Here is a 27039-nt window from a genome sequence, read left to right on the forward strand (position 1 = left end):
AATAACTCGTCTAATTCACTCCACATTGGTATTTCATGACGCAGCACGGTATTCAATATGCGTTCATGGTCCCATGAAACTCCAAACTTTGTCGTATATAAAGTGGTTGGCTCGACGAAACTACTGTCAGTCAACTACTCAACTACACTCATCACATATCGCAAATCACTTTACCACTCAAGTTTTAATCTATAATCATCATGTCCAGTGATCCCAGGTATGTTTTTTTTGCTTATTCTAAAATCACCTAGTATCAAATCTCATGTTTCGTAGTAAGACCGGTGGCCAATACCACGCTACCAAGGGTTCTATGAAAGAAGGCGTACGCACGTTCAATGTTTCTCATTCATGTTTTTGACTTAAATCGCTCGTGTAGGCTGGAAAGATTTTCTCAGAAAATCTCAAACACTCTGGCCAACAAGAACAGCAAGAAGGACACGCTGAGGTCCAGGCTGCACGTGGTCAAGGGTATGCGGAGGGCACTAAGGATCGTGCTGGGGGAATGAAAGATTCGACCCTCGGTGCTGTTACCGGAGACAGTGCACAGCAGGCGCAAGGTTTGTAACATCCACTTGCTCGCCCATCCGGTGTCATTGATCGTCGTTATGATCAGGCCAGGCACGACGTGACAAGGGAAATGCTCAGCAGGATATCAACCGCGCCTTGTAAGGAATGTCTGCCTTCCTTTAGCCGGGTTCAATGTGTATTATCATGTACTATCATCATATGATTAGTGAATCTTAATGAAGCCGGATGACTCACGAATTGTGATTTTTGAGACCTAGAAAGAATAATAAGTGAACAGATTCGAGGCGACTGTATCATTGCCGTAATTTGTCAGAGCCACATAGATGCCTAACTCCTTTGCATATTTGGAAACAATAGGTCGCATTATATTTTCCTCATAGTTCACCTACTACAGTACTTCTTCGGTTACCTCTCCAGAGCTTCCGGAATCCGAATTCAGACAAGCAATCGAATCGATAATGACCCATTCGACGAGTTCCCAAATACCAGCATCGTTGGTATCGCGATGAAACCTAACGCCAATTGACGCTAGAGTCCAGACCCCGCAGGTTAACTGAGCGCTGGACAGTGACGGCATAGGAGCAAGCAAGCGCTTATGGCAAAGAAAAGGCTGTTCAGTTTCAGTTCATGATCAGCTTCTGTTCCGAAAAATAGATAATCGAAAATACTACGGCAACTAGACAAAGGCCGGAAGGTAGCCGTTTGGGTTTCATGCTTGTTAACTGCTGTTGATGATACCGAAAAAGCCGCTCTATAGAACTTCTATAGATCAACCCCCCTGCGCCGTCCCCGATGTATGACTGCCTAAAACTGATTTCCCACAAAGATCGTGTCACTCGAGGTAACATCAATATTACATCAAAGTCACAGTCGTCATAAGATAAGTCTGATCTAACTTCACCTACAGCGCTCACAGAATAGCGGAAGTGGCTGGGCGAAATTTCCTGACTGGAGGCCCTGTTTCCGTGGGACCGTGGTGCAGATACATCGTATCCTTTCCCTAGTCGTGGAGGAACAACCAATCTACATAAGTTACTTTTTCTCACTAGCGCGGTCTCTGCCTTTGTCATCTGCTTCTCTGGTATCATATGATTCGCGGCTCTCAATTACATCCACGTTTATAATATAAAGAACAGGGGAAACAAACGCAAAGCAGTTGCCCTCTCAAGTTCCACCATCATGTCCGCTACTCCCCTTACGAACCAAGACACAGTGCCCGCCACCATCAAATATTCAGTACCACCCAAAGATGGGTCTCAGGCACATCGACATACTCTCACCGATCCGGTGACTGGTTTGGCGGAGAAGAACTTCGAAGAAGAGCACATGGGCGTAACGGTTGAGAATGTTCGTGGACAGGAGCACCTTTACTCGCTCAATCGCACAGGCTTTCAATTCTGCGAACATCCGACAAAAATGCGTGCGAGCGACTTTCGAGATGACGAGAAGGTCAAAGAGGAGTATTACCCAGAGAGCATTCAGTTCATAAAGGATGTCACAGGCGCATCTCGAGTTGTTATTTTCGATCATAGTAAGTTTATTCATGTCGTCCCATAGTTTGCCCTCCATGACAAGTTGTAAAGCTCGCCGCGCCCATCGTCCTGACGAGCTCGAAACATCCTCCGATCGTCGGCAACCTGTTTCTCTGGCGCATGTAGATCAGACAACGGCTGCTTCTATCACTCGCGTCCGTCGTCATATTCCTGAAGAAGCCGACTCCCTACTCAAGCGCCGTTTCCAAATTATCAACCTTTGGCGGCCCATCGAAAACCCAGCACTTGATTGGCCACTGGCCCTCTGTGACTTCAGAAGCGTAGATATGAAAAGCGACCTTTTCCCTGTTACAACTATATTCCCAACCCATGTGGGGGAGACGATGGCAGTAAAACATAATCCAAAGCACCAGTGGAAGTATCAACGCGGAATGACCCCGGACGAAGCAGTGTTGATTAAATGGTTAGTTGAATGATTTGAGCGAATTAGAACTCGGCTCACCTTGACCTGTCAGCTTTGATTCGATTCAGGACGGCAGCGTTGCAATATTAACACCGCATACCGGTTTTCAAGATCCTACAACGCCCCTAGGTACTCCCTTGCGGGAGTCAATCGAATTGAGGGCTTTGGTATTCTATGACTGATTCGACATAAATGCAAGTGCAAGTAAATTTATGTATAGCATTTTGTTACCGATTATTGATTATGGAGAACACTTATCTTTGAGTCAAAGTACTTGATAACCACGCTTTCTTTCCGTTGTGAACCCGTCAATGCAAGCTAACGCCATACCCTGGAGCCGTAACCTGATCAACAGTGATAATGTAGCTGATAGAACAACATATGAGTATCGTGAATGCACATACATCATACTACAGTAATGATTAGCATTCAACCTTTCCGACGCCGCGTCTCATTCACCCATGCACTGTTAGTATAGCCAAACAAATCTAAGTATTCATATAAAGCCTGCATAAAGCGGTCAGGCCAGAATCCAGGCAGCATCAGCCTGGTTCCTATCATGTTCAATGCTGTCCTGCTTAAACTTAACAATCCTGGGAATGTAATGAATGTCGTCGACATTCCCACTGATGATGCTAGCAAAATCCTGGCACATGTGTCATGGAAAGCACCGGAAACCTTTAATATACCACATCGGGAACGGTGTGGGGTTTGGCACAGAAGAATCTAATCGAGCGCCTACAGCACGAGATCTCTAAATTAGCTGGCAAAATGTGCTAACTGCAGGTGCCAAGTTCCATCTTCGTGGTGGTACTAAGGCATGACTGACCGTTATGTCTACTTTTTCTCACTACCGCACTGTCTACCTTTGTCATCATTATGCTCATTGGGCCCCTGATGCTTCTCGATCATCATATGATGAATCATACTCAATTTCACGTTTACGTTTATATTGGCACACCGGAGAAGCAAACGCGCAGCAGCTGTCCCCTCAAGTTCCACCCTCATGTCCGCTACTCCCATTACGAACCAAGACACAGTCCCAGCTTCAATTAAGTATTCAATACCACCTGGGGATGGTTCTCAGGCACGCTGGGACTTTACTTCCAACGATCCGGTGACTGGGGTGGAGGAGAGGAACTTCGAAGAGGGGCAAGTGAACGTGATGATTGAGAATATTCGTGGACAGGAGCACCTTTACTCGCTCGATAGGACAGGTTTTCTGTTCTGCGTACGTCCTACGAAAATGCATGCGAGTGATTTTCAGGATGAAAAGAAAGTCAAAGAGGAGTATTACCCAGAGAGCATTCAACTCATAAAAGATGTCACCGGTGCATCTCGAGTCGTTCTTTTCGATCATAGTAAGTTAATTTACACCGTCTCGTAGTTTGTCCTGGATTGACAAGTCGTACAGCTCATCGTCTCCGCCGTCCAGGCGAGCCCGAGACATCCTCCGAACGTCGACAGCCAGTTTCCCTGGCACATGTAGACCAAACAACGGCCGCTTCTATAATCCGCGTTCGTCGTCATCTTCCTGAAGAAGCTGACACTCTGCTTAAACGACGTTTCCAAATCATCAACCTTTGGCGGCCCATTGAAAACCCAGCGCTTGATTGGCCACTCGCACTATGTGACTTCCGAAGTGTAGACATGGAAAGCGACTTATTCCCTGTTACGACTCTGTTCCCAACCCATACAGGGGAGACGATGGCAGTGAAATATAACCCAAAACATCAATGGAAATATCAACGTGGAACGACCCCAGACGAAGTAGTGCTGATTAAATGGTTAGTTGCATGATCTAGGCGACTTTGACTAAGGCTGACTACAAATGCACTTTGATCTGGTAGCTTTGATTCAATACAAGACGGCAGCGTTGCAGTGTTGACTCCGCATACCGGTTTTCAAGATCCAACCACACCCCCAGATGCCCCATTCCGGGAGTCGATTGAGTTGCGAGCTTTAGTATTCTATGATTATTAATTAAAGAGGACTAGATAGTGCTCGCTTAGATTGCTATCCCATAATTTTGAGCGACGGAAACAGCTACATGGTACCACGGAAATATTGGGATGACACCATCCACTTTTGCTCGAAACAGAGGTCTTTTCGTCCGAACATATATCATCAAGTGGAGGCTCACGAATCGGGCTCTCCGATCCTTCCTCTATATCCAACACTCGAATCGTCTTCGAAGACGTAAATGCGGGCAACATATTATCAGCCTGTTGCACCGTCGAGGACGCAACGTCCCCATAAGATTTTTTCTCCTCCGTAACTTTTCCGAATTCTGCAAGATTACCTTGCTTCTCAATATCAAGAGTACTGGTTGGGCTAGTGAATGCTGTAGGTTCGGCGATACCTGTACTATCAGGTTCAATCGCCTCGATAGCAGTCCTGATTGTTGTCTCTCCACGACGTCTGCGCGCACGCGGGTTCAGAATGAGGGCAGCAATAAAAATAGCAGAATCCATGATCTGTGCAAGTATGATGAGTTTATTGTGGATCGATCCAGCCCCCCCCACCGAATGATAAGACTGAAGCATTGACTATCCAGCATAGGATTATAGAGACACCAACGGCGAGATGGGTAAATTGAAACACCCACAATGACAATAGTATAACTTGCAGCCGCGAGTCCGTCAAACTCCTTGGCGAATAATAATGATAGATCGTTCAATAATCCTCCAAGTATGTCCACGAAGATGAACAGGTAGGAAATGCCTACGACTTCTTTGCGTTTATAGATTTCCCAATATTGAGGAAGCAGACCCGCCGCAATAAGGACAGTTGAGAGTACACCGTAAAGTTCGACCGGAGCAGTAACACCACGTTCATAAGCCGGTCTGGATATGAATACAAGAAATACTTCGAATCCGCCAATCGAAATCATGGTGCCCGCAACAAGGAGAAAGCTCATATATCTTTTATTCTGACGGTGAGGATTATAGTATAGGCACTGCGTAGAAGATTAGCTCAGGCGCGTCTCATTTGACCTACGTCGTCGTACCTGACCCCAACTTATGAGCCCGAAAAAACCGTCAAGTTGAGGCCGTAATTGGAGGGGCAAGTTCAAGAGTATCAAAATTGCATAAGCGCCTGAAAATGCAGATGATATTCCCCAAATCAACCTGTCAGAATTTAGTTCTCAGCATGAAAGGATTCAAGCAAGCGCAAGAAACGAACATTAGCCAAGGAGAAAGACCATCACTTTTCTTGTCTTTGTAGGTCTTCCAGATTTGTGGTATGATTTGGCCTGTCCAACATATTGTACCTCGAAACGTTTAATCAGCATAGGTGGATAGATTATCGAGAGGACGACTCACCCATTGTTCCAAGCACGTTTTCCGCAATTGGGTTCGGTTTCATAATTGTTGTAAATTTTTGCGCAAATAACGATGCACATGAATTTCGTGTATGAGATAGTTGAAACGAGTCCTGAATGTTGTCAAGGAGGGGCCACGATTGAAGCAAAATGAAAGAGATAAGGGTGGAAGCCATGAGCACAATTTAAGAGAAATGACCCGAGGCATACGGTGCGGGGTGCCAACAAAGGGGACTATTATAGAAGTCTAGTTTTAACTTTACGCAGAGTTTACGCGTCTACGCCAATTTGGCACATATGGTCCGGCTGAACAAGAGAGAAACTAAAAGTGCGTGCCATTGACATATGTCGGTTTACTCTGGCCTGAGCCTACTGAAACTTTGGATGTTCTGCCTTCAGCACCGACCTCCATCTCTATACAACGGAAAAGGGTGATTGTCATATATTGAGTGCGCCGATTATGTAATCGTAGGCCCCCCGGAATATACCTATAAATACACTAGGTACGGAATTTAATTTTTCGAGGTTTCTGTCCATGCGAGGATCGGCATCTTTGTTCAAGTGTCCAAAATTGTTTGTGCTTTTGATCCGACCTTAAAGATGCCAAAGAAAATCCTAAATAGCCCCCAAAACATTCCAGCATGCTCACGTTAGAGTATTCTACCTAGCTACAAACTTTCAAGAGCAATGTTTAATACTCTCAAATACAGGTGAGGGGATTATTCAATCAACTGAGCCAACAGCTGCGTGGAAGCTGCATGGACCCTACGTAACCCACAGTGAGTCAGGTGCTTGTTCGAACCCAGTCTAAACCTGTATCTATCGGGTAGCCTCCGCCAAAATTCCCACTGGGGTGTTTGTCCGCCCTTCTCTACCCGGCCTCTTCGCCAAAAAGGTACTCTTTTGTCCGATTCGTACCTATCCTAAGGGTCCGAGTCACCGATTTTTGTCTGGATCTGTACCTAATATTTATAGGGATATTTCATGGGCCTGTAATCTTAGATCATATACAACTGGACTATCTCCAAACCCCTACCCAGCCCATCTCGCGGCGAGCCAAACATTTTGAAACACGCAATCTAATAAGGATTGCGCTTTCGCAGCGAGGGGCTGACACAATACGTCGTCCGGCAATCACCGCTCCTCCACTGATGTAAGCGACAGCGCCTCTGCAAAGGGAAATCATAAAATGATAATATATTGGACGACTCCCCGCAGCGTCTAGAAACACAGTTTATTTCTGAACCTTGTTTAATTTGGTTCTCCGTTACTCTCTGATGAAGATAAGTTGGGTTCATGGACAATGAGCCATAGACTACCTATATATATATATAGAACTGTTCATCGTGAGAACTCTCGCGGTCGGCATCAATGTTGGAGTCATTTTGTCAGTAAGTACTTGCGAAGATGCCAAGGCATGGCGGAAGATGTAGCAGAGTAAGCCCGTACGCGCTTACGACTGAAACCTTAAGTAGGTACAGTCTAATTCCGGAAAATTCATATAGACACCGGCACGGGTGATGGGTTTGCAGGACGCACGAATAACTGTGTAATCATTTATGGCATACTTTGTAAAACCAAGACCGAAAAACCAGAATTTATTAATTAGTGATTCCACACCGCGGCAGGCATTGTGTCTAAGCAGAAGATAAGATTGGGTCTCAGACATTGATGAATCTCCACCGTTGAGAATCGTTAACACGGGAGTCACAACTGTCAACGACAGCAAACGCCAAAGACTCATTCGCAGTAATACATGCAGTAGTATCGGCCAGTGTGAACAAATGTTGCGTCTTGGCATTATAGCCCCACAACTGAGTCAAGTCGTCATTGGCTTCATCCCTAGGCAACGCTTCCTGCAATTTCGTTCCATAGTTGACTCCACCATCCGTTCCTATGCGAAGAAGAACATTGAATTCACCTAATCGGACGCTTTGTTACGCCACCTCAAACTCACTGGGTACTTCAAGAACAAATTGGGAGGCTTCGTTTGTCAAGAATCTGCGGTCCTCAGTGTATGTCCAGATTTGGGCGTCGTTGTCTGGGTCGCGTACTGCAAGGAAAATCAATGGATGAGGCTAAACATGGGTCAATGATCGAACAAGCTGAGGTTGAAACAGATTCAGCATTTACACTTAAGCGCCCAAGTTCGGTGTCGGCGGTCAAGACCAGTCCATACTGGACATGAGCGATATGGAACTGGCCCTTTGGGAATCCCTCAGCAACGGCAGCTGCAGTGAATATAAGAAGGGAGAATATTTTGGAGGAGAGCATGTTCACAAGGAAATGATTCGTTGCGCCGGGTTCTTATATATGCTGAATCTCTCCGACCTAACATACACAACATTCTAAATGCCAGCGGCCCTTCAGCTATGTGAGCTTCTGGTGCCATTTTGCGTGAATCATGACGTCCCGTTCTGCCGATTAACCTGAATTACTAAGTCTCATATGATGTTGAAGCCGCGAATGAAAGTTATTACATACTGCGGAATCATACTGTACTCCAATGATGCTTAACGTGACTTGATAGGAAAAAATCAATAGCCGGTCCATCTCGAGGGTAGCGCCGAAACGCTCTCCCTCGTATGTCCCCAGCTTAGCCCCAATATATTATGCGTAACGAACGACACCGACTATGCGTAACGACGACACTGATTCAGGCTAATCCTATTACAGGAAGAGATTGATGGAAGACCTTGATGGAAGCAGTGTCGCGAGGGCGTCAAGACTGGTGCGAAGTAGCGAATGGTGGGTGGAGTAGGGCTGGATGGAGGTGAATATACGATCGAAAGGCCTCAGAGGACCACCTCCCAAGCGCTTGTATGACGTCTAACGAGACGCCATTCTCTGCCAACAAAGTTGCGCCACCTGAGCGCAGGGAATGTCCTGCAACATTTCCATCACAAAACACATGAAGTCGGCGCAAGAACCAATGGCGACGAGGACGACTCCCGTCTCCTCTGACCCACAGATCGGATTGATTGGGAAAAAGACGATCGCGGGAGATAATATAACGAGCCATTGCTCGGATTGGATCAGAAGGACCCGAGTTCGGTCGCACAAGAACCGTATTTCCTTCGTAAAACGTGTCAGCCTTATGATAGGGCAACTGGAAGCGAACGGAAGCAGGCGTGATTGACAGAGTGTCTCGTTGGCTCATCTTGCGAGGACAGTCTAAGGTTGGGTCATCTGGATAGACTAGTTCTCCCAAACGAAGCAAGGCGTAGAACCCCACCAGGAGAATGGCAATGAAAAGGGTGTCGTCATGCTGCTTCGAGTGATAAAAGAGGGTGGACATTCGGTTCAACTCGCGCAGCGTCAGCGCTCGTTTTCGTTTGATGGGAATGTTATGCAACTTCTTACATCCCCGAAGTGTTTGTTGGACTACTGGAGCCAATCGCCAATCGTGTATGTGGGGATAGACGGGTGCAAGATAGTGCACAATGCCAGTGAGATAAGACTCGACGGAAGACGGTTTGATAAATTCTGACATGTACACTATGAAAAGAGATAGAGTAGTTTCATTTGGCTCAGGCCCGAGTTTATGAGAAGAAATGAAATGCATATAAGATTTTAGATGTGAAGTGTAGACTCGCCGCGTCGACAAGTCCCAAGCATTTTTGAGAGCTCTAACCCATAAATATCCCAACTTGTCAATAGAGAAAGGTTCACGCATGAGCGCTCGTTGCCCAGGCATCGTAGGTGGGAGTGAAGTCGTGAATCACCAGTCCTGGCGCAAATGAGACCGCTCGGTCATGGTTGTGATGTGACAATGCGTCTGCTACCCGGTTCTTCTTTCCCGACGTCCAAACGACTCTAACCTTTAACTTGTACTTCATCATCAACTCAGCCGAAAAAAGAAGGATGGGATTATACTCTGGGTCGGCGTGAAAGGAGGAGAAGATACGAAAAGAGGCCTCATTGTCAGTGTAAACAACCACTCGACAGTTAGACCTACGCTGACAAACATCATTCAGAGCAGCCGCTACACAGAGGCCCTCTCCGAAATAGATGTTCGTAGGGATGTTAGGGGGAGAGTGCGCAGTGAACCCCTCATTTAACCTCGGATACCAGAAACCGAGTCCTGTTGCGGACGCATCACAGAAGATGGTGAAGTCAGCCGAGTCCAGCGTCCACTGCAGTTCCTCCAAAAACATTGTCCCGTAACTCTCATTCTGGATATGTTTCTCTGCCCACTCCAACTCTCGCGAAATGGCCCGGTTCGTGTAAACCAGGGCGTCCTTGCGCTTCAAAGGGCCTATCTTGAAATAGATGTTGCAAAGACATGGTCGAAGATATGGATAAACGTTAAAAGCCCACGACAACCAACCTGCTAGCTGGAGGAAAGCTCTCAACGTAAATCGTTTCTGCTGTTCTCCCTTCTTTTTGCGAACTATGAACCGATCTAATTCTGAGAGTAGATCTGCCCGACGTTCCGGAGCCAACGAGAGAGTCAAGTTCTCCGCATCGACATGGATCCCAATGATGGTTAGAGAGGTTCCAAAGAGTTGTTTCTCCCTCTTGTGTGGTATTCCAATGGCGTCCCAGGATTCAAGAAGACGGGTTTGGAATTCTGGATAGACTGTATTGTAAGGTTCGTATCTTCGCCATTGTCGACTGTTTACGACCGTAAAGACATCGTCAATGTAGTTGCACAGTCCTGGTATGTGCCAGACTGTTTCAGCGGCCCAGAGAACTAGTGACATGAATGTGATGAAGGTGTCTCCGGATCGCCTACCACCGAAAACGTTATTGTGGTCGACATACCTCTCGCCGTCGACAGTATTGATTTGTTTCGTTTGCCAGACAGGGGACATTGGGATTAACCGGTAAGCCTCCGAAACATCACTTTTGAATAATACTAGATGTTCTCCAGGTCGTAACTGACTATGGGCTCGGAGCAGTCTCTCCCCCAGTTGAACCATGTTGTCCATTGGGAACGCATGCTCGTGAGGTGTCTGCATTCCATTGACCGGGAACCTACCCGCACTCTGGTCAGTTACCAGCCGAAACTTCTTTGATCCTTCTTTCGGAACGGCAAAGGTCAGCATGCTATACATTCCAGGTAACAGCTCCCTTCCAAAACTCCTGGAAAAACGCCCTTTGCTAATCTCAAGATCTCTCTGATCTCGAATGAACTGCCGCTTTTCTATATCTCTCTCCGGCTCTCTCAACTCGTCATGTGTTAACGGATACCCCTCAACATCTACTTTAGCCCAAGGCCAGAAACCATTTTCCAAACCATCACAGACCGATTCGCAAAAAGCACGATTTGGATGTTTTTCAAGATACGAACGGAAAGCTTTCACATTGATTGGAGTTACTATCGGGAACAGATTAGGACGTCGTTTAAGTAAAATAGAGATGGGATGCGAAGGTAACAGTTGAGGCGTTTTGGGAAGTGGTTCGGCTGTCAAGGTCCACGTAACAACTCGAGGTAAAGCTCTTCCTTCAATGTTCCCGCAATTGAAACGCAGGAACCTAGGCCTTGTTATCATCCCTCGACTTTCCTTTAGGACACTCCACTCGTCCATGTCCGGTGTCTCCACAGAGTCCACAACCATGTTTGAATCGGCAGTTGCGGTAGGTGCACCCCGTCCCATTAAAGCCTCGACACAACTGTTCTTTCTTTTCCCGACGTTGTCCTTTTCCTCCCCCCGATTGGACCTCAGCTCCGATGGGCAGGATGTATGCAGTGTAGAGATGTCAGAAGGCGAAGTCATCGGTGAGTGACAAAGTCTCTCCTCCTCTGACGCTTCCTCTGATAGCCTTGTCATAAAGGAAGATTCTGTGGTGAAATCCGATTGCGACTGCATCGAATAACTTCCGGATGGCCCTTCCATAGTCTCGAAGCTCGGTACTTCGGTGAGGGAAAGCAACTTCGGTCGCTTGAGCGGTCTCGTCCCAGGCGGAGATCCACTGCGCGGCCGTTTGGATTCGTTTAGTTGCTTCGGCCCCCTCTGTGCGGATCTCGAATGGTCCCACCCTTCCAACGCTCTCTGGCAAAGGTTTAAAAGAATGGATACCTGAGAGGACGGTGTCAAGGTTGACGGCTCTTCCGCTGAGTATATTCTTCCACTCGCTTGCTGGGAATCCCACTGGTTCATCTGGTGCTCCTTGAGCTGACTCGGTGACGGTGTCGATGTCATCACGGTATTTTCGTAGGAGCGCCCGCGATTCGACCATGCTGTCAGTGAGACGGGCTTTAGCTTGTTGGGTGCTAGGGAACCATGGCAAGTCCTCTTCTCTGACTCGTTTTCCTGCTCGTTCACCCGACCCTCCAGTATCTCCACCTTTCTTACCAACTCTGATTCCGTCTCCCTCATCGATTTCAACATCTCTGATAAATCCTCCTTCCCGATCTCTTTCTCCCAAGATCTGCCCAAGGAGCTCTCCTCCTTCTCCCTCTGGTGTATTTTGCCTCTCTTCGGCACCTTTTCCTTTGTCCGTGATTTCAATGAGGTACTTTTGAAGTTGTTGCTTTTCTCCATCGCTGAGGCTTCGTTCTTGTATGTCAAGCGTTCCAACAAGGACGGCTTCGCCACGCGAGATATTTCCTGCGAGATATTCTCGGCACAAGGACTCAAGCTTCTCTCGGGCTCCGTCATATTGGCTTCCTCCGGCAGAATGTCGAGACGTTGAAGCAAAGGTACTCGACTCGGCGACATGAGACGACTCGCCAAGTCTCTCCTCACTTCTTTCCCCTTGGGTTGCTTGGTTTCCTTCGGGGTTTTCGTCCCTTCTTTCTGCGAACGATCGCATTTCATGGCCAGTCATGTAGAGTGTAAATAAAGACTTTGATGGAATTGATAAATTCAAGCGTAGCGAAAAGACGAGGCTTTCGTGCCACGAAAGAGAAAAGCAAGAAGAATGAAACTAATATAAGACCTCAAGCACGGGATACAACCGTCTTGAGTAAGCTGTCATGTGCTGCTGCCCCCAAAATCGTCGCGTCAAACCTTTCACGACGTCGGGCTTGTTAGAACCTTGCCAGAATGTCACGGCGTCACGCTGTCACATCTGTCACATATTTTATTACATAATAATTTCCCTCTGCTGCTACAGTTCGACGGAGGCTAAACTATCGGCATACTGCTAAAATGGCGCAAGCTACAGACTTACCCATTGAACTAATTGATCTTATCGTTTCTTTCCTACCTCCGAACCATGCGGAGCAAGTACAGTGGAGAAGGGCGGCGGCGGCTATAGGAAGAGAGGACAGGCCGGTAGGTTGGAACCTATCGGATCATCGGTGCAGGCGGTGTGGGAGAGTAACCTTAGCAATGTGGGACTATGAGGAACAGAAGGCGTGGGTAATACAGAGATGGGGATACTGGGGACCGCGACACTGGGCAATAGCCGGATTCTTCGTACTATGCCCATGTGATGCAATGATTGGGAATTACTTCGGGTATTGGTTTGTGTGAATGAATTACTGGTTTGAGAGTTGTTTGTACTTGTGGACACTTTTATGGTTTGTTTGGTGTTGTTGACGTTTTTATGATCAATGTACTTGTGTTTACTTACTTCTTACTCCACTCTTCCTTTCGCATGTCAAATGTATAATTAGTTTACTTTCTCATACGTGCTTCTTTTCTCATGTCAGTATATAAATAGTTACCTAGGGTAGTTGGTCTGTGCGCCGTAGTCTAGGTATATAAAGTAGGTAGAAACTTGTAGAAGACTCTGTCGAGTTCTCTTAGGTTCACGCCTAATACAACTTTTGTCACTTTACTCTTAGTTCTTAAGTTTAGGTGTGACCTGTGACATCACAGTCACAGTCGCCCTAACAGTAGAACTCGACTACTCCAGGGATCGCACAGCACAGTGCCCTCCCCATCTTTTACTCTCTACTCGCCCTCTACTCTCTGCACGCCATCGCGGCCGCCACACACATAGCCGGTCCCTAGGCTTAAGGGGTGTCTGCGCATAAACACAACGTGCGCCGTGGACATCAGTGGTTTAACACAGACCATTGATAAGATGAGACCTACCATACTGTGTGGTGTTATTTTTACCCCTGTATTACCTCATTTGTAACTTCCCGTATAAACCTTGTGCTGCGCTTGCATTGTCAAGTGGTACACGCAGAGGAGTGACATTGCCACATTAAGTGCGTGTCTAGATTAGCGTGAAGATCCGTCTTCGTATATAGCTTTATCTAGGGCAGTAGTCGTTCCCTTCGCCAGTGCGGCATTTCTTAAATAAAACTTTTTTCTTTTGTATACACGTTCAAGTGAAGCAGGCTATTGGCTTCATTGAACTGGTGGATACGTATCAGGTGACAGGAAAAGACCTCCCTCACCTTCTTCAAAATTTCTCACCGATTACCGCCCGGAACATTCCGAGTACCTTCCTCTGAATCTGAGGAAGAAGAAGAATCTGCCTCGGAAACCCAATCCGAGGAATCCGAACCAGAACAACGACAACCGTCCGTATCCCCCCTACCCCTATATCAACCACCTCCCCCCGAATACCACGAGCCAGACATGGCCAACCCCCAACAAATAATCGATCAGCTGAATGCTCAGCACACCCTCATCGCCCAACTGCAGCAGCAACTCGCCCAGCTGCAGAACAACCCGCAACCGGGTCCACCAGGCCCACCAGGTCCGGCAGGGGACGACGGAGAAACTCCCATCGTCCAAGTAGTGCCGCCACAAATTGATGTGGCAAGACCAAAAATATTCTCAGGAGATGGGAAGGAGCTGAGTGGCTTTATAACAGCATGCAAGATTTATTTGAGTTTGAAAATGGTAGGCAGACTACAAGGGGATCAAATTACATGGATATTGTCATATGTACAAGGAGGAGCAGCAGAATCGTGGAAGAAAAACATTATGGAGATGATCGAAGGTGGTGAAGAAGAAGCTCCAGCCCACACGGAGGAGCTTTTTGACAGTTTGCGGAACAATTTCGGGGATGCAGATGAGGAGAGTATGGCAGTAGGGAAGTTGAGGTTGATTGAGCAAGGAAGCAAGAGTGCAGAGGAGCATGTACAGGAATTCAAAAGGATTGCACGAGACAGCGGATACGAGGGACGAGCCCTCATCGAAGAATTCAAAAGAAGTTTATCAGGAAGAATTAGGAAGGCGTTGATGGAATCAGAGAACCCACCAACCACCATCAGGAGTTGGTACGAGAGGAGCATGAAGTTGGATAGGCAGTGGAGGCAGGCAAAGGCAGAGGAAGATTATTATCGGCGGGGGCAAGCTAAGCCCCAACTACGAACCCACACTTCCAACAACACTTTCGTGAGGCCCCAGCCTCAACGTCGAGATCCCAACGCGATGGATGTCGACACAGCAGCAGGACCCAGTCGAGGTCCTATCAAGTGTTACAAGTGTGGAAAGTTGGGGCATATGGCCAAGAACTGCTGGAGCAAGGCTCCGGCTCGAGATGTACGAACTTTGGATGTGGATGAGCAGCAGGAATATTGGCAGAGGATGTTCGAGGAAGAGCAGAAGAATTTAAAAGAGTAAAGGAAGCAAAGTCTCCTCGTTTGACTTCCTACAACAAATTTGATGTACTATATAACAAAATCAATGTTTGTGACACGGTACAAGAGGAGAGTTTCCTTGTAAGGACAATACGACCTTTAAGGGAAATTAAGCTGAATGTGGGGGTATGTTAGGGCGACTGTGACTGAGATGTCACAGGTCACACCTGAACTTAAGAACTATAGAGTAAGTGACAAAAGTTTTATTAGGCGTGAACCTAAGAGAACTCGACGGAGTCTTCTACAAGTTTCTACCTACTTTATATACCTAGTCAATGGCGCACAGACCAACTACCCTAGGTAACTATTTATATGTTGACATGAGAAAAGAAGTACGTATGAGAAAGTAAACTAATTATACATTTGACATGCGAAAAGAAGAGTGGAGTAAGAAGTAAGTAAACAAAAGTAAATTGATCATAAAAACGTCAACAACACCAAACAAACCATAAAAGTGTCCACAAGTACAAACAACTCCTAAACCGGTAATCTATTCACACAAACCATTGATGTCCGAAGTAGTTACCCAACATCGCATCACACGGACATAGTATGAAGAACCCGGACAGTTCCCAATACCGAGCCCCCCACGCTGACCACCTCTGTATTACCCATGCTTTATTCTCCTCCGCGTCCCACATTGCTAACGTCATCCTCCCGCACTCCCTACACTGATGCCCCGATAGGTCCCAACCTACCGGCCGACTCTCTCTTCCTATTGCCGCCGCCTGTCTTCGCCATTGTACTTGCTCCGCATGATTTGGAGGTAAGAAAGAAAAGATAAGATCAATGAATTCAATGGGTAGATCTGTAGCTTGCGCCATTTTAGCAGTATGCCGATAGTTTAGCCTCCGTCGAACTGTAGCAGCAGAGGGAAATTATTATGTAATAAAATATGTGACAGATGTAACAGCGTGCCGCCGTGACATTCTGGCAAGGTTCTAACAGTACCCCCTCCTTAAAGTCGGCTCCTCCGGAAACGATCCTTCAAGACCTCCACGTTCGCCAATTACGTTCCAACTTCTAAGATATTCGGCATCAAACTGTTTGTCATCCCATCCGAATAAGGTCTTGGCTGTGAATCGATTAGGTAGTTCCCTTTCTTGGAACCCGGTGTCACGTAAGACGTGATGTATCCTATTGAGTTCCCCATAGAGTTGGTGGAATTCAGTAATCAATTCTTTGGCGTTGGCCAAGTTCTCCTCGGGTTCCCACGAGTCTGCTTCTGCCGTATATCCTTTCCATCGAACTAAGTATCGTTTCTTTCCGCGGAGCCATTTGGCGTTAAGGATTTTCTCTACTTCCCACTCTTGTTCTCCTTCTATTTCTACGGCCGGTGCCGGTTTACTTCCTTGTCCTTCCACTTGTTCTCGGTAAAGTACTATTCGGCTGACGTTAACTACCGGATGGATCCGAATAGATCGGGGGAGATCTATTTCCACTGCGTTGGGGGAAATGATCTTCTTGATGGTGTAAGGTCCGATGAACTTCTCCGTAAGTTTCCGGGTAGGTCGTCCCTGGATTTGAAGGTCCCGGGTAGCCAATAGAACTTTATCTCCTACTTTGTACTTCACCGCTTCTCCCCTGCCTCTATCCGCATACCTTCGCATGTCGTCTTGTGCCTTCTTCAGGGCCGCTTGAGTTTCCTCGTGTTGAAGTTTCATGCGGTCCGCAAAATCAACTGCCGCTGGGTGGTTGCCTTGTCATCGAAGGTCGAAACCAGTTCTTGGGTGTCTTCCCACGTTGACCATAAATGGAGTTTCCTTTGTTGATGATTGTTCTTTATTGTTGTAGGAAAACTCCGCCGTTGCTAACCAATCAGGCCAATCAGTTTGTCTATGATCGACAAATGATCGGAGATATTGTTCCAATTCTTGATTGGTTCGTTCGGTTTGGCCATCAGTTTGTGGGTGAAACGCCGTAGATAATCTAGTATCAATTCCCAACATTTTATTCAACTCTTTTGTAAAGTCTGCAGCAAACTGCGGTCCCCTGTCTGAGATCACCGTTTCTGGTAATCCATGCAACTTCCATACATGATCCCTGAATAGTTTGGCTAGTCCTAGCGCCGATGTTGTTTCCGTAGTTGGGATAAAATGAGCCATTTTACTGAAGCGATCGCACACCACCAAAATTGAGTCCATTCCCTGAGATTCTGGTAATTTTACTATGAAGTCAACGGATACGTCGGCCCATGGTTTCGTAGGGATAGGGTTTGGCATTAGTTTTCCTGCCGGTGGTGTTGGTCGATTCTTATTCCGTTGGCACTGGTCGCATCCTTCCACGTATTTCTGGACTTGTTTAGTGACGCCTGGCCACCAGTAATTGCACGTCACCATTTCTACCGTCTTCCATTGTCCTCCATGTCCGGCAATGGGAGTATCGTGATGTAGTCGAATGATTTTAGTCCTCAACGTCTCGTCTTTCGGCACGTAGACTTTTCCTTCTTTCAGTACCAATCCTTCTTCCAGCTTCCACTCGTCTCCCCTTAGCGTCTTCACTTTTGCCCGCTTCATCTCCTCCACCGCTTTTACCACGTCATCTTCCCTTGCTTCTGATTTTCGGATTTCATCTAATATCTCTTCTTCTTCCGCATTGATTAGCATATGACCTTCTTCCATTGCTCGAATTGCAAAATATTCTGGTTTCAACAAGGTCTGATCTTTGTTATCATCTTTTGTTCCTTGTTCGAAATCAGGTCTTCTGCTCAATGCGTCTGCCTTCCCCATCGTCTTTCCTGGGCGGAATTTTAACTCGAAATTGAATCTAGATAGATATAAAGCCCATCTGGCTTGTCGTCGGTTTAATTGTTGGGCTTTTGCGAAGTATTCTAGATTGCGATGATCCGTCCAAATTTCGAATTTATGTTTTGCCCCTTCCAGGAAGTGTCTCCATTCCTCTAAACATCGCATAATCCCCAACATTTCTCTATCATGAATATCATAATTTCGTTCCGTCTCCGTCATTGATTTGGAGATGTATGCAACTGGTCTCCACTTTCCATCTTCGCACTTCATTGACAATTCTCCACCTGTGGCATAGGCCGATGCGTCCGATTCCACCTTTAGTTCTTTATCCAGTTCCGGTGCTACTAGAATTGGATGTGATGTGAATTTTGTTTTTAGCGCACCAAAGGCTTCTTCTTCTTCATCTCCCCAACTCCATTTCTTGTCCTTTTTGGTTAATGCGTGTAATGGTTTCGCAATACTAGCGAATTTTTCAATGAATCGTCGATAGTAATTTGCTAGTCCCAGGAATCTTTGTACATCTTTAACGCATTTTGGGGTTGGCCATTCCACTACATCTTTCACTTTCCTTTCCTCCATCTTGATTCCGTTTCTTCCTATTATACATCCTAAGAACCCCATCTCGCTTCGTTTCCATTCGCATTTTTCTGGTTTTGCGAATAGATCGTTGTCCATCAATCTCTGTAATACTTCTTCCACCACCTTATCATGCTCTTCTTCATCATCTGTTCCTATCAAGATATCGTCAATAAACACAGCTACTTTTCCAGTATTTACTAAGTCCCTAAAGAGTTCGTTCATCATAGTTTGAAAAGTAGCAGGCGAATTTGTAAATCCAAAAAACATAACCGTTGGTTCAAAGGCACCCATGAAAGTAGTAAAGGCTGCCTTCCACTCGTCTCCTTCTTTTATCCTAATGTTATTATAACCCCAACGTAGATCTATCTTAGAAAATAATCGTTTGCTACCCATAGTGTCTATTAGTTCAGAAATTAAAGGTAAAGGATAATTGTTCTTAATGGTCCAATCGTTCAAAAACCTATAGTCCTGTACCATCCGCTTCTTCCCATCTTTTTTCGGCACGAAGAACACTGGCGAAGTTTGGGGAGATTTCGATGGTCTGATATACCCTTTCCGAAGTTGATCTTTCACGAATGCTTGAACTTCTTCTCTTTCGTTTGGTGATAAAGGATATATCTTTCCTTTCTTGGGTTTGAAATCTTCCTTCAATTCGATAGCATGATCCCAGGGTTTCCTAGTAGGCATTCTCTCCGATTCTTTTTGTCTGAATACTTTAAGGAATTTGTGGAACCGTCTTGGTACCACTTGTTCTACTGAATCCATGCTTCGAATTTCCTCTTCTTCCGGCATCTCCTCTGTCATTCCTCTCACCCACGTTTCTAGTTGTTCTCCTTCTTCCCTACTCCTATTTTTCTTTTGGGCGCTTATCCGTTTAGGACGTACCTGTCCAGCCCCCGCTTGTCCCGCGGTGGCTGTCTTGCTGTTATCTTCTTCTAGACGTTCTGCCTTTTCCCCATCTAATCGGTCAGCCACGTCACCGGGTGATTGCGCCCACCCCTCAGCTTTTTCTTTGGGTTGTTGCACCAACCCCTCAGCTCTACCATTAGCACGCCTGTTACGTGCCAATTCCCTAGCGAATGCTGCTTCGACTCCCAATGCGATCCCTTCGATGATGTTCTTAGGAGTGGTGAATCTCCCTACTGCCTTGTTCACCCGTTCGTATCTCTCTTCCTCATCTCTGATTTCTGCCTGCTCCTCTTCATATGCTTCTATCTTGGCCATGGTTGGCCCTTCCTCTTCGTCATCGCTTCCTTCATAAGGCATACCAAACTCGTCTAAGGCTATTTCCTCCATCGCTGGGCATTTGTGTTTGCTCAGCAAATGTTCCGATGTTTGGGTTCCACACTCCTCGCATCTATACTGCAACACCGTTCCCCAATTTGATTTCTTTGGGGAGAAAATTGATTTCCAACCTGCATATTGCTTGTGTGACATGTCAGGCTTTTTCCCCTTTTCTTCCTCTCGTGCTTCCTTCATTAACTGCCGTGTTGATTTCCTTGGTTCCTCTATCCTTCGTATTTCTTCTTGCTTTTCTTTTGTTTTTCCTTTGTCTTTGTACCCACACCCGTCTGGGCACCTGGTCATCTTTACCTCTCCTTTCTCCCAATCAATTTCAGGGTTATGCATCTGTAGCCACGGCATTCCCAATATGACTTTGTTTTTTCCTAGGCCACATATCTCGAAGTGTACTCTTTCCTTGTGTCCTTTGTAGTATACGTTGGCAGCCACTCGATGTGTTACTGCCCCAGATGCATTGATCGTTCCGTCGACATTTTTGACCGGGATTGGTCTTTCTAAAGGTTCCAGTTTGAACCCTTCTTCATCCGCGAACGCCTTGTCCATGAACATCCCCGTTGCTCCACTATCTAACAGCGCCTGTACTCCCACTCCGTCATGCGTGTCCAATTTCTCTACTCCCACATTCAGCTTAATTTCCCTTAAAGGTCGTATTGTCCTTACAAGGAAACTCTCCTCTTGTACCGTGTCACAAACATTGATTTCGTTGTATAGTACATCAAATTTGTTGTAGGAAGTCAAACGAGGAGACTTTGCTTCCTTTACTCTTTTAAATTCTTCTGCTCTTCCTCGAACATCCTCTGCCAATATTCCTGCTGCTCATCCACATCCAAAGTTCGTACATCTCGAGCCGGAGCCTTGCTCCAGCAGTTCTTGGCCATATGCCCCAACTTTCCACACTTGTAACACTTGATAGGACCTCGACTGGGTCCTGCTGCGGTGTCGACATCCATCGCGTTGGGATCTCGACGTTGAGGCTGAGGCCTCACGAAAGTGTTGTTGGAGGTATGGGTTCGTAGTTGGGGCTTGGCTTGCCCCCGCCGATAGTAGTCTTCCTCTGCCTTCGCCTGTCTCCACTGCCTATCTAATTTCATGCTCCTGTCGTACCAACTCCTGATAGTAGTTGGTGGGTTTTCAGACTCCATCAACGCCTTCCTAATTCTTCCCGACAAACTTCTTTTGAATTCTTCAATGAGGGCTCGTCCCTCGTATCCGCTGTCTCGTGCTATCCTTTTAAACTCCTGTACATGTTCTTCCGCGCTCTTGCTTCCTTGCTCGATCAACCTCAACTTCCCTACTGCCGTACTCTCTTCATCTGCATCTCCGAAATTGTTTCGCAGACTATCAAAAAGCTCTTCCGTGACGGCTGGAGCTTCTTGTTCGCCGTTTTCAATCATCTCCATAATATTCTCCTTCCAAGATTCTGCCGCTCCTCCTTGTACATACGATAGTACCCATGTGATTTGATCCGCTTGTAGTCTGCCTACCATTTTTAAACTCAAATAGATTTTGCAAGCCGTTATGAAACCACTCAGCTCCTTCCCGTCTCCTGTGAATATTTTTGGTCTTGCCACATCAATTTGTGGCGGCGCTACTTGGACGATGGGAGTTTCTCCGTCGTCCCCTGCTGGGCCTTGTGGACCTGGTGGACCCGGTTGTGGGTTGTTCTGCAGCTGGGCGAGTTGCTGCTGCAGTTGGTTGATGAGATTTTGTTGAGCATTTAACTGCTCCATGATTTGTTGAGCCGTAGACATATTTGGCTCGTCGTATTCGGGGGGTGGTGGTTGGTAAAGGGGTAAGGGGGATACGGACGGTTCTCGTTGCTCTGGTTTGGATTCCTCTGATTGGAAATCCGAAGCACGTTCTTCTTCTTCCTCTGATTCGGAAGAAGGTACTCGAAAAGTTCCGGGCGGTGTTCGGTGAGAAATTTTGAGGAAGGTGAGGGAGGTCTTTTCCTGTCACCTGATGCGTATCCACCAATCCAATGAAGCCAATAGCCTGCTTCACTTGGACGTGTATACAAAAAAAAAGGAAAAGAGTTTTTATTCAAGAAATGCCGCACTGGCGAAAGGAAAGACTACTGCCCTAGATAATGTTATATACGAAGACGGATCTTCACACTAATCTAGACACGCACTTAATGTGGCAGTGTCACTCCTCTGCGTGTACCACTTGACAATGCAAGCGCAGCACAAGGTTTATAATTGAAGTTACAAAAGGGGTAGTACAGGAGTAAAAAATAACACCACACAGTATGGTAGGTCTCGTCTTATCAGTAGTCTGTGTCAAACTACTGACGTCCACGGCACACGTTGTGTTTATGTGCAGACACCCCTTAAGCCTAGGGACCGGCTATGTGTGTGGCGGCCGCGATGGCGCGCAGAGAGTAGAGGGCGATGAGAGAGTAAAAGATGGGGAGGGCACTGTGCTGTGCGATCCCCGGAGTAGTCGAGTTCTACTGTTAGGGCGACTGTGACTGAGATGTCACAGGTCACACCTGAACTTAAGAACTATAGAGTAAGTGACAAAAGTTTTATTAGGCGTGAACCTAAGAGAACTCGACGGAGTCTTCTACAAGTTTCTACCTACTTTATATACCTAGTCAATGGCGCACAGACCAACTACCCTAGGTAACTATTTATATGTTGACATGAGAAAAGAAGTACGTATGAGAAAGTAAACTAATTATACATTTGACATGCGAAAAGAAGAGTGGAGTAAGAAGTAAGTAAACAAAAGTAAATTGATCATAAAAACGTCAACAACACCAAACAAACCATAAAAGTGTCCACAAGTACAAACAACTCCTAAACCGGTAATCTATTCACACAAACCATTGATGTCCGAAGTAGTTACCCAACATCGCATCACACGGACATAGTATGAAGAACCCGGACAGTTCCCAATACCGAGCCCCCCACGCTGACCACCTCTGTATTACCCATGCTTTATTCTCCTCCGCGTCCCACATTGCTAACGTCATCCTCCCGCACTCCCTACACTGATGCCCCGATAGGTCCCAACCTACCGGCCGACTCTCTCTTCCTATTGCCGCCGCCTGTCTTCGCCATTGTACTTGCTCCGCATGATTTGGAGGTAAGAAAGAAAAGATAAGATCAATGAGTTCAATGGGTAGATCTGTAGCTTGCGCCATTTTAGCAGTATGCCGATAGTTTAGCCTCCGTCGAACTGTAGCAGCAGAGGGAAATTATTATGTAATAAAATATGTGACAGATGTAACAGCGTGCCGCCGTGACATTCTGGCAAGGTTCTAACAGGGTAGAGAAATTGGACACGCATGACGGAGTGGGAGTACAGGCGTTGTTGGATAGTGGAGCAACGGGGATGTTCATGGACAAGGCATTCGCAGATGAAGAAGGGTTCAAGCTGGAACCTTTAGAAAGACCAATCCCGGTCAAAAATGTCGATGGAACGATCAATGCATCTGGGGCAGTAACACATCGAGTGGCTGCCAACGTATACTACAAAGGACACAAGGAAAGAGTACACTTCGAGATATGTGGCCTAGGAAAAAACAAAGTCATATTGGGAATGCCGTGGCTACAGATGCATAACCCTGAAATCGATTGGGAGAAAGGAGAGGTAAAGATGACCAGGTGCCCAGACGGGTGTGGGTACAAAGACAAAGGAAAAACAAAAGAAAAGCAAGAAGAAATACGAAGAATAGAGGAACCAAGGAAATCAACAAGGAAGTTGATGAAGGAAGCACGAGAGGAAGAAAAGAGGGAAAAGCCTGACTTGTCACACAAGCAATATGCAGGTTGGAAATTAATTTCCTTCCCAAAGAAATCAAATTGGGGAACGGTGTTGCAATATAGATGCGAGGAGTGTGGAACCCAAACGTCGGAACACTTGCTGAGCAAACACAAATGCCCAGCAATGGAGGAAATGGCCTTAGACGAGTTTGGTATGCCATACGAAGGAAGTGATGACGAAGAGGAAGGGCCAACCATGGCCAAAATAGAAGCATATGAAAAGGAGCAGGAAGAAATCAGAGATGAGGAAGAGAGATACGAACGGGTGAACAAAGCAGTAGGGAGATTCACCACTCCCAAGAACATCATCGAAGGGATCGCATTAGGAGTCGAAGCAGCATTCGCTAGGGAATTGGCACGTAACAGGCGTGCTAATGGTAGAGCTGAGGGGTTGGCACAACAACCCAAAGAGAAAGCTGAGGGGTGGGCGCAATCACCCGGTGACGTGGCTGACCGATTAGATGGGGAAAAGGCAGAACGTCTAGAAGAAGATAACAGCAAGACAGCCACCGCGGGACAAGCGGGGGCTGGACAGGTACGTCCTAAACGAATAAGCGCCCAAAGGAAAAATAGGAGTAGAGAGGAAGAAGGACAACTAGAGATGTGGGTAAGAGGAATGACAGAAGAGATGCCGGAAGAAGAAGAAATTCGAAGCATAGACTCAGTAGAGCAAGTGGTACCAAGACGGTTCCACAAGTTCCTTAAAGTATTCAAACAAAAGGAATCGGAGAGAATGCCTACTAGGAAACCCTGGGATCATGCTATCGAATTGAAGGAAGATTTCAAACCCAAGAAAGGAAAGATATATCCTTTATCACCAAACGAAAGAGAAGAAGTTCAAGCATTCGTCAAGGATCAACTCCAAAAGGGATATATCAGACCATCAAAATCTCCCCAAACCTCGCCAGTATTCTTCGTACCGAAAAAGGATGGAAAGAAGCGAATGGTACAGGACTATCGATTTTTGAACGATTGGACAATTAAGAACAATTATCCTTTACCTTTAATTTCTGAACTTATAGATACTATGGGTAGTAAACGATTATTCTCTAAGATAGATTTACGTTGGGGTTATAATAACATTAGGATAAAAGAAGGAGACGAGTGGAAGGCAGCCTTTACTACTTTCATGGGTGCCTTTGAACCCACTGTTATGTTTTTTGGACTTACAAATTCGCCTGCTACTTTTCAGACTATGATGAACGAACTTTTTAGGGACTTAGTAAATACTGGAAAAGTGGCTGTATTCATTGACGATATTTTGATAGGAACAGACGATGAAGAAGAACATGATAAGGTAGTGGAAGAAGTGTTGCAGAGGTTGATGGACAATGACTTATTCGCAAAACCAGAAAAATGTGAATGGAAATGAAGTGAGATGGGGTTTTTGGGATGTATAATAGGGAGAAACGGAATCAAAATGGAGGAAAGGAAAGTGAAAGACGTAGTAGAGTGGCCGACTCCAAAATGCGTTAAAGATGTGCAAAAATTCTTGGGACTAGCAAATTACTATCGACGGTTCATTGAAAAATTCACCAGTATTGCAAAACCATTACATGCATTAACCCAAAAAGGACAAGAAATGGAGTTGGGGAGATGAAGAAGAGGAAGCCTTTGGAACGCTAAAAGCAAGATTCACATCGCACCCAATCCTAGTAGCCCCAGAATTGGATAAAGAGCTAAAGGTGGAATCCGATGCATTGGCTTATGCCACGGGCGGAGAATTGTCAATGAAATGTGAAGATGGAAAGTGGAGGCCAGTGGCATACATCTCCAAATCAATGACGGAGACGGAACGAAATTACGATATTCATGACAGGGAGATGCTGGGAATTATGCGGTGTTTAGAAGAGTGGAGACACTTCCTGGAAGGAACAAAACATAAGTTCGAAATTTGGACAGACCATCGCAATCTAGAATACTTTGCAAAAGCCCAAAAACTAAATCGACGACAAGCCAGATGGGCCTTGTACCTATCTAGATTCAATTTCGAATTAAGATTCCGCCCAGGAAAGACGATGGGGAAGGCAGATGCATTGAGCAGAAGACCTGACTTTGAACAAGGAACAAAGGACGATAACAAGGATCAAACCTTGTTAAAACCAGAGTATTTCGCAATCCGAGCAATGGAAGAGGGTCATATGTTAATCAATGCAGAGGAAGAGGAAATATTAGAGGAAATCAGAAAATCAGAAGCAAAAGAAGATGACGTAGTGAAAGCGGTGGAAGAGATGAAGCGAGCAAAAGTAAAGTCGCTAAGGGGAGACGAGTGGAAGCTGGAAGAAGGATTGATACTGAAAGAAGGAAAAGTCTATGTGCCGAAAGACGAGACGTTGAGGACTAAAATCATTCGACTACATCACGATACCCCCATTGCTGGACATGGAGGACAATGGAAGACAGTAGAAATGGTGACGCGCAATTACTGGTGGCCAGGTGTCACTAAGCAAGTCCAGAAGTACGTAGAAGGATGTGATCAATGCCAACGAAACAAGAATCGACCAACACCGCCGGCAGGAAAATTAATGCCGAACCCTATTCCCACCAAACCATGGGCCGACGTATCCGTCAACTTCATAGTAAAATTACCAGAATCACAGGGAATGGACTCAATTTTGGTGGTGTGCGATCGATTCAGTAAAATGGCTCATTTTATCCCAACTACGGAAACAACATCAGCACTAGGACTAGCCAAACTGTTCAGGGATCATGTATGGAAGTTGCATGGGTTACCAGAAACGGTGATCTCAGACAGGGGACTGCAGTTTGCTGCAGACTTTACAAAGGAGTTGAATAAAATGTTGGGGATTGATACTAGGTTATCTACGGCATTTCACCCACAAACTGATGGCCAAACCGAGTGAACCAATCAAGAACTAGAACAATATCTCCGATCATTTGTCGATCATAGACAAACTGATTGGCCTGATTGGTTAGCAACGGCGGAGTTTTCCTATAACAATAAAGAACAATCGTCAACAAAGGAAACTCCATTTATGGTCAACGTGGGAAGACACCCGAGAACTGGTTTTGATCTCCGACGACAAGGCAACCATCCAGCGGCAGTAGATTTTGCGGACCGCATGAAACTTCAACACGAGGAAACTCAAGCGGCCCTAAAAAAGGCACAAGACGATATGCGGAGGTATGCGGATAGAGGCAGAGGAGAAGCGGTGAAATACAAAGTAGGGGATAAAGTTCTATTGGCTACCCGGGACCTTCAAATCCAGGGACGACCTACCCGGAAACTTACGGAGAAGTTCATCGGACCATACACCATCTGTTAGAACCTTGCCAGAATGTCACGGCGTCCACGGATCTTCCCCGATC

The 27039-nt window shown here is 46.1% G+C and overlaps 11 protein-coding genes across 11 annotated transcripts; 5 read left to right on the forward strand and 6 right to left on the reverse strand.

Annotated features, from left to right (window-relative positions):
* Positions 1-200: 200 nt before the first annotated feature.
* AGABI2DRAFT_152717 (hypothetical protein) lies at positions 201-669 on the forward strand (the record flags this gene model as incomplete). The annotated part of the gene is made up of 4 exons (XM_006463509.1): positions 201-217; positions 274-322; positions 377-557; positions 614-669. The coding sequence occupies 4 exons, from the start codon at positions 201-203 to the stop codon at positions 667-669; spliced, it is 303 nt and encodes a 100-aa protein (XP_006463572.1).
* A 1038-nt stretch (positions 670-1707) lies between these two features.
* Positions 1708-2666, forward strand: AGABI2DRAFT_120383 (hypothetical protein; the record flags this gene model as incomplete). Its single annotated transcript, XM_006463510.1, has 3 exons — positions 1708-2059; positions 2112-2484; positions 2537-2666. The coding sequence occupies 3 exons, from the start codon at positions 1708-1710 to the stop codon at positions 2664-2666; spliced, it is 855 nt and encodes a 284-aa protein (XP_006463573.1).
* Positions 2667-3485: 819 nt separating this feature from the next.
* On the forward strand, positions 3486-4544 carry AGABI2DRAFT_194364 (hypothetical protein). Its single transcript, XM_006463511.1, has 3 exons — positions 3486-3845; positions 3899-4271; positions 4335-4544. Exons 1-3 carry the CDS (start codon positions 3491-3493, stop codon positions 4465-4467), a joined length of 861 nt encoding a protein of 286 aa, XP_006463574.1. The 5' UTR covers positions 3486-3490; the 3' UTR covers positions 4468-4544.
* Positions 4545-4898: 354 nt separating this feature from the next.
* On the reverse strand, positions 4899-5853 carry AGABI2DRAFT_42712 (hypothetical protein; the record flags this gene model as incomplete). Its single annotated transcript, XM_006462948.1, has 5 exons — positions 4899-4961; positions 5093-5443; positions 5495-5615; positions 5671-5758; positions 5811-5853. Coding segments are annotated over 5 exons (666 nt in total), but the record flags the coding sequence as incomplete, so codon positions are not given.
* Positions 5854-6632: 779 nt separating this feature from the next.
* On the reverse strand, positions 6633-8085 carry AGABI2DRAFT_179887 (hypothetical protein; the record flags this gene model as incomplete). The annotated part of the gene is made up of 5 exons (XM_006463512.1): positions 6633-6709; positions 7130-7202; positions 7288-7703; positions 7767-7887; positions 7943-8085. Coding segments are annotated over 3 exons (497 nt in total), but the record flags the coding sequence as incomplete, so codon positions are not given.
* Positions 8086-8594: 509 nt separating this feature from the next.
* AGABI2DRAFT_40448 (hypothetical protein) lies at positions 8595-9482 on the reverse strand (the record flags this gene model as incomplete). Its single annotated transcript, XM_006462946.1, has 2 exons — positions 8595-8695; positions 8759-9482. Coding segments are annotated over 2 exons (825 nt in total), but the record flags the coding sequence as incomplete, so codon positions are not given.
* Positions 9478-11412, reverse strand: AGABI2DRAFT_120388 (hypothetical protein; the record flags this gene model as incomplete). The annotated part of the gene is made up of 1 exon (XM_006463513.1): positions 9478-11412. The coding sequence occupies one exon, from the start codon at positions 11410-11412 to the stop codon at positions 9478-9480; it is 1935 nt and encodes a 644-aa protein (XP_006463576.1).
* Positions 11413-11515: 103 nt separating this feature from the next.
* Positions 11516-12586, reverse strand: AGABI2DRAFT_120389 (hypothetical protein; the record flags this gene model as incomplete). Its single annotated transcript, XM_006463514.1, has 1 exon — positions 11516-12586. The coding sequence occupies one exon, from the start codon at positions 12584-12586 to the stop codon at positions 11516-11518; it is 1071 nt and encodes a 356-aa protein (XP_006463577.1).
* Positions 12587-14907: 2321 nt separating this feature from the next.
* Positions 14908-15291, forward strand: AGABI2DRAFT_73290 (hypothetical protein; the record flags this gene model as incomplete). Its single annotated transcript, XM_006463515.1, has 1 exon — positions 14908-15291. The coding sequence occupies one exon, from the start codon at positions 14908-14910 to the stop codon at positions 15289-15291; it is 384 nt and encodes a 127-aa protein (XP_006463578.1).
* A 5403-nt stretch (positions 15292-20694) lies between these two features.
* AGABI2DRAFT_74208 (hypothetical protein) lies at positions 20695-21078 on the reverse strand (the record flags this gene model as incomplete). Its single annotated transcript, XM_006463516.1, has 1 exon — positions 20695-21078. The coding sequence occupies one exon, from the start codon at positions 21076-21078 to the stop codon at positions 20695-20697; it is 384 nt and encodes a 127-aa protein (XP_006463579.1).
* Positions 21079-23833: 2755 nt separating this feature from the next.
* AGABI2DRAFT_144855 (hypothetical protein) lies at positions 23834-24482 on the forward strand (the record flags this gene model as incomplete). Its single annotated transcript, XM_006463517.1, has 2 exons — positions 23834-24405; positions 24431-24482. 2 exons carry the CDS (start codon positions 23834-23836, stop codon positions 24480-24482), a joined length of 624 nt encoding a protein of 207 aa, XP_006463580.1.
* Positions 24483-27039: the final 2557 nt, after the last annotated feature.

The sequence above is a fragment of the Agaricus bisporus genome (assembly GCF_000300575.1).
Source record: "Agaricus bisporus var. bisporus H97 unplaced genomic scaffold AGABI2scaffold_8, whole genome shotgun sequence".
NCBI classification, from domain to species: domain Eukaryota; kingdom Fungi; phylum Basidiomycota; class Agaricomycetes; order Agaricales; family Agaricaceae; genus Agaricus; species Agaricus bisporus.